Genomic DNA, 6,654 nt, shown 5'->3' on the forward strand with positions numbered 1-6,654 from the left:
TAGAACCTGAGATGGGAGCCCAAATGGCTGGGCTCTCTCACCCATTCCTGCCCCCATCCTCACAAAAGAGCACAAATTCAGCTTAGCTCCCAAGGCAGCTCTGAGAATCTGGTAAGGGAATTTGTTTTGGGGGGGACAGGATCTCATGTAGCTGCGGCTAGACTCACCCTTGACCCTCCTGCCTCCACCTCCCAAGCACTGAGACTCTAGGCATGCAGCACTACACCTGACTGGAGAATGTGTGTAATAGCCTCTTAGGGGAGTTGGGTGCTGCAGGGCAGTGGTGACTGGAGCCCTTACTCCCAGCATTTGGGAGGCAGAGGCAGGTAGATCTCTGTGAGGTTGAGGCCAGCCGGGGCTGTTACACAGAGCAACCCTGTCTGGAAAGGCTGTCCCATTTGAAGGATCGGCTTTGTGACTGGGGCAAGTCATTTAGCCTCAAGGTTACTTCAGTTTTCTTGTTCTTAATATCATGCAACATTTCATTGCTGCTGAGAAGCCGGCTCTAATAGCTCAGAAATCAGAGTTTAATTGGCTTTTAAATTTTTTTATTTTATTTTTTGAGACAGGATTTCTCTGTTATGTAACTTAACTCACTTTGTAGATCAAATGGGTCTTGAACTTCCAGAGATCAGCCTGCCTCTGCCTCTGCCTCATGAATGCTGGGATTAAAGCTATGCCCAGCTGTCAATTTGAAATTTTGAAGGCTCAAAATTGATGGGATTTTGGAGTTCATAAAATAAGGTAAAGAGATGAAAAGCCCTCCATAGGAGGCCTGGCATTCTTTACTCCTTTTTCTGCCAGAATCTGAGGCATGTGTTGGAATTGGGTAGGAGTGGGGGTCTGGAGGGGTGTGAGTATTCTGGGGAAGAGAACTGGGTTTAAGTCCTGTGAGCTAAGGGTGTGGGGCCCCTTCTGTCCAGGAAACACCTCATATGCCTAGGCAATCCTGGACGGCTATGTCCCCAGCCCAGTACTGGGGGACACAGTAGCTGAATGGCCCCAGTTCTGAGCTAGAAGCATCGCCAGGGGCATCTCCCGCTCCTAGGTCGTCGGTCCCAAGGGCCGTTTGGGGCCAGGAAGGGAGGGGCACCCAGGGTGACTCAGCCGCAGTGACTCGGTTCGCTGTGACTCGGCGGAACGGACGCAGCTCTTTCCCTCCCCTGGCGACACGTGCTCGTGGCTCTTCGACAGGAAATGGGCACCTGCAACCTCTCAAGTGCTCCTAGCCAGCTGTGGGAACCGTCGGGTGCTGAGAATATGGGGCGCAAGAGTGGCCTGGTGGATGAGCCGCCACATGTCCCAACACTTCGTGGTCTCCATTTGTCTTAGGGAGTGGAGAGTCAGTCTCCAGGAACCCCTCAGAGCCACTGTCTGGGACCCACAGGAATCTACTGAGTTCAAAAGGATGGGGACTTGACCGGACAGAGGGACACGGACAAACTAGAAGCGACACACGGACAGTCACAGACAGACTGCTAAGGATTCGCTGTCCTGGCTGGGTTCTAATGCCCCCCTCCCCCAATCTCCCGTGTGCCCAGACTCTAGGTCCCGGTTATTAAGCTGGAGATGGAGCACTCACTCTGATCCTGCTCAGTCTTGGGATGGGGCAGGTGGAACACCATATTTAGGGGCAGACAAGAGGAAATAAAGACCATAGCGGAGACAGAGGGGCAGATTGACATTTAGCTAGGGAGATGCGGGCGGGCGGGCGGGCGGGCGAAAAGGGGGATTCGTAGATCTTCGTTCCTCCAGCTGCGCCTGCTCCCCTGGGTACGGGGGACACCGGTTCCTGGACTGCGCAGAACGTGCAGGATCCTCGGTCGCGACCACCAGAGGCAGACGCTGCTCGGGGTCCCGGTCCTAATCCCGGAGCAAACCAGACTAACTCCAGCATCCCCAACGCTGTCCAACCCCAGGTCCCCTCGGGGGTCCGGCCAGCCTCACCTGCTGCTGGGCGGTCTGTGCCTGCGCTTGCGGGGGCTGCGCGGGGCGACCGTACGCGCTGCCGGCCCCGGAGCTCGGTCCCGGTTCCCCGAAGTCTCGGTACATGCCCTGGGCTGGATGCTCGGTAGGGTCCGCGTCGGCGGCTGCGGTTCTGACTCACTCGCGCCTCGCGGAGTCTTGTCTTTTTTATGAATGAAAAGTTTTCGGGCTGAACCACTTGCACCGCTGGGGGTGGGGGGCGTGTCGCAGCGGCGCCTCTCACCTCTCGGAATGAGCCGCTGTGGGCCGGTCCGCACGGAACTTCACGACCCCCTGCTTTGGTGGCCAGCAGCCTCTACTGAGGGAAAGCGACCGACTTGGCGTCCCCTAGCCTCTGCGGTGGCCCCGCCCCCTCTGACGCAGCTGCCCATACATGGTGCAATTTCCTCGCCGCGCCTAGGTGCAGCGAGGATTCCCCTTGACGCACCTGGCTGAGGTTGGGGCTTGCAGGTGCGCCCCGCCCCGTCTGGGCTAGCCAAGGTTCCCAACGCCATAAAACATGCAGCCGATTGGCCTCGCTCGGGGGTTTAGAAAGAAGAACCGGAAAACTACCTGGAAACTATTGAAGTGAATTATAAGTATGATCATTATTTACCTGGCAGGAATCATCCCAACTGTCACCCAAGTCTGCCGTCTTGGCTTAAGGCCACTCCTCTGGAGTCGGGGTGGGACGTTTGTTTGCTTGAGTTTACTCTGTTTATTGTTTGTCAAGGGAGGTTGGTTGGAACAGGGTTTCAGGTATCTTAGGCTGGCCTTGAACTTGGTACTTAGTTGAGGCTGTACTTGAACTCCTGATCCTTCACCTCTCAGGTGCTGGAATATGCCACCATCATGCCTGACTTCTTTGATTTTAGATAGGGTCTCATGTAGCCCAGGTTGATCTTGAACTCCTTATGTAGCTTCGGATAACCTGGAGCTGCTGATCTTCTTGCCTTCACCTCCTGAGTGGAGGGCAGATATTACAGGCATGTGCCACCACACCCAGTTTCAACTAGTGTCACAGCCTCTGATAGACTAAAAAGTAAGTGACAAACCAAGGTTACAAAAATGTTGTTAGATTTTAACACTAAATGAAACGACACTTAGGGTACCCACAGATAGAAAGCACCATAATTGTATTCAAGACAGTCTCTGGAGCTATCACAAGTTTTAATCCAGGACTCTACAGGCAGAGCCTACAGAAGGACACAGATGCAATCGATGAGGCTTCTTGACTAGAGGCACGCCTCCAGTTCTGTGTGTGTGTCACCAGCCTTCTTTGGAAGTATGTGAAAGGTCTTTGTGAGGGTGAGGCCCTGGCCAAATGTCCTGGGGAGGTAGGTGCCATCATAACCCCCATTTTACAGATGGGGAAAACTGAGGTTGATAGGTATTGAAACGAGTTGCCCAAGGCCACTGAGTAAGCGGCTGAGTCTGGTGACCAAGTCAGGCCATCAGAGCTTCGAACCCTCACACTGTGCATACATGTAGAATGTCAGGCTGGAAGGACCCCAAAGCTCCCTTCTCAGCTTCTTTCCACTTCAGAAGGTCACCAGCCTAGAGCCTTTTCATTGCTCTGATTGTACGAAATGCCTGTCATCCTCGAGAGAAATCACAGCAGTTTGCCAGAAAGAGAAATGCAGGCATGTGTGTGTGTGTGGGTGGGTGGGGGGGCTGGGAGAGCAAGAGAGGAGTCTTGGGAGCAGTGAGACCCAGAGAAAGAATACGAATATGTATATGGTGGACTCCAAAAGCTCTGGGTTCTGGGTTTGAATTCTGGATAGGCTGACCATCCGCTGCATGTCCTGGATGACTCACACAATCTCTCTGAGCTCCTGTTTCCTCATTTGTGAAATGGAGACGGTGATAACTACACCTGAGGATGGCTAGAGATATACATACACTAACGTCACAGGGACAGGCGTGGTGGTGGTGAACGCCTGTGATGCTGCAGTACTGGAGGACAGGAGAAAGTCTGTATCTGCTACAAAATGAGTTCAAGGACAGTCTCTGTCTCAAAAAACAGGTCAAAGTGCTTGCCACAACAGGCCTGACCACCCGGGTTTGCACCCTGGAGCATGTGGTGTCGGGAAGAGAACTGAGTCTCAAAAGTTGCCCCATGATCTCCTCATGAGTGTTGTGATACATGTACTCTTGCATGTGCACACACTCACACACCACATCACACCAACACACACACACACACACACACACACACACACACACACACACACACACACACACGACTGATCTTTAAATTCTTTGGCTGACCAGAGCTAGACAGATGACATCAACAGCCAGGTGATGGCACACAGGAGAATTGACCTGAGTCCAACTTGACTGCATACATCCTCCTGCTGCAAAAAAGATTACCCTACCTTCTCCTCACACTGTCTGTGGCAGCTGAGCAGGGCCCAGGTCTCCAGTGCAGTGTGTGTACGTGACTTGAAAGTCCCTTCCTGCTCTAACTGTGGAGCCACAAGAGGCCCTTTCAGACCCAGCACATTCCAAGCTCCTCAGTCATTAACTCCTGCCTTGCGGTTGCACAGACGTTCCCCATGCCTGACCTCACCAGCTCCCAGCCAGGGAGCCAGAGGAGAACCCCAGGTACTGCAATGACGACTAGGAAGCCACTGTCCCTGGGTTTCTGTGTGTGCTTGTTTCAGAGGCCTCCCATCTGTGAGCCCGGAGAACCCCCGCCTCTTGAGCTGCGGTGGGGCCAAAGGAGGCGAAGGATGGAAGTTTGGCATCCAGTAGGTTCTCAGGGCCACCAGGGAGTTGGAGGTGATGTTTATGTTGTGCAGTTTCTATTCTCTTTTTAAATTAAAGTTTACTTTTTTAATTGAGGTGAAATTCACATAACATACAATTAACCATTTTAAATGTACAGTTCGGTGTCATTTAGTGCATTCACAACGTTGTGTAACCACCACCTCTCTCTGCTTTCAAAACTTTATTGGTCCAGAAAAACACCCCGTGTCCATTAAGTAATCACTCCCCACTTACCCCTTGCCCCATCCCCTGGTAACCAGTAATCTTTCTGTGGATGTGGCTTTGCCGATTCTGAGCATTTCACATAAATGGAGTCACACGCTATGTGACCTTTTCTGTCTGGCTTCTTTCATTCGCCATAAAGATTTTCAAGGCTCATTTGTGTTTTCCCTTGGATTTGATAATTTGTCCTTTTTCTGTGACTAAATAATATTCCATGCTATGTACGTACCACAGCTTATTCATAAGTCCTTGGACTTCATGCTGCCGTCACTTTGAGTTGGATATAAATAATCATTCTATGAAGATTGGAGTACCAGTCTTTGTGAGAACAAAGGCTTTCATTGCTCTCAGGCATTCGCCTTGAGTGGAACTGGTGCGTCTCCCTCGGGAGCCTCCAGACAATTCTCCAAAGTAGCTGTACCACTGCGCATCTTCCTGTACCACTGCTCACCTTCCTGTACCACTGCTCACCTTCCTGTACCACTGCGCACCTTCCTGTACCACTGCTCACCTTCCTGTGCCACTGCGCATCTTCCTGTACCACTGCTCACCTTCCTGTACCACTGCGCACCTTCCTGTACCACTGCTCATCTTCCTGTACCACTGCGCATCTTCCTGTACCACTGCGCATCTCCTGTACCACTGCTCACCTTCCTGTACCACTGCGCATCTTCCTGTACCACTGCTCATCTTCCTGTACCACTGCTCACCTTCCTGTACCACTGCTCACCTTCCTGTACCACTGCGCACCTTCCTGTACCACTGCTCACCTTCCTGTACCACTGCTCATCTTCCTGTACCACTGCTCACCTTCCTGTACCACTGCGCACCTTCCTGTACCACTGCTCATCTTCCTGTACCACTGCTCACCTTCCTGTACCACTGCTCGTCTTCCTGTACCACTGCTCATCTTCCTGTACCACTGCTCATCTTCCTGTACCACTGCGCACCTTCCTGTACCACTGCTCGTCTTCCTGTACCACTGCTCATCTTCCTGTACCACTGCTCATCTTCCTGTACCACTGCTCACCTTCCTGTACCACTGCTCACCTTCCTGTACCACTGCTCATCTTCCTGTACCACTGCTCACCTTCCTGTACCACTGCTCACCTTCCTGTACCACTGCTCACCTTCCTGTACCACTGCTCGTCTTCCTGTACCACTGCTCACCTTCCTGTACCACTGCTCATCTTCCTGTACCACTGCTCACCTTCCTGTACCACTGCTCACCTTCCTGTACCACTGCTCACCTTCCTGTACCACTGCTCATCTTCCTGTACCACTGCTCATCTTCCTGTACCACTGCTCACCTTCCTGTACCACTGCGCATCTTCCTGTACCACTGCTCACCTTCCTGTACCACTGCGCATCTTCCTGTACCACTGCTCACCTTCCTGTACCACTGCGCACCTTCCTGTACCACTGCTCACCTTCCTGTACCACTGCTCACCTTCCTGTACCACTGCTCACCTTCCTGTACCACTGCTCATCTTCCTGTACCACTGCTCATCTTCCTGTACCACTGCTCACCTTCCTGTACCACTGCTCATCTTCCTGTACCACTGCGCGTCTTCCTGTACCACTGCTCATCTTCCTGTACCACTGCTCGTCTTCCTGTACCACTGCTCATCTTCCTGTACCACTGCTCATCTTCCTGTACCACTGCTCACCTTCCTGTACCACTGCTCATCTTCC

The 6,654-nt window shown here is 52.5% G+C and overlaps 1 protein-coding gene across 1 annotated transcript in view; it reads right to left on the minus strand.

Moving 5' to 3' along the window:
• The window catches only part of LOC128094509 (fos-related antigen 1-like), an 8,127-nt gene extending 6,020 nt beyond the window's left edge, over window positions 1-2,107 (minus strand). Inside the window, exon 1 of the mRNA XM_052712920.1 lies at window positions 1,948-2,107. Within this exon, the coding sequence (XP_052568880.1) occupies window positions 1,948-2,052 (105 nt within the window). The 5' untranslated portion in view covers window positions 2,053-2,107. The remainder of the gene's footprint in view (window positions 1-1,947) is intronic.
• Between the last annotated feature and the right edge of the window lie 4,547 nt (window positions 2,108-6,654).

The sequence above is a fragment of the Peromyscus californicus genome, unplaced genomic scaffold (assembly GCF_007827085.1).
Source record: "Peromyscus californicus insignis strain IS unplaced genomic scaffold, ASM782708v3 Scaffold_4__1_contigs__length_199733344, whole genome shotgun sequence".
NCBI classification, from domain to species: domain Eukaryota; kingdom Metazoa; phylum Chordata; class Mammalia; order Rodentia; family Cricetidae; genus Peromyscus; species Peromyscus californicus.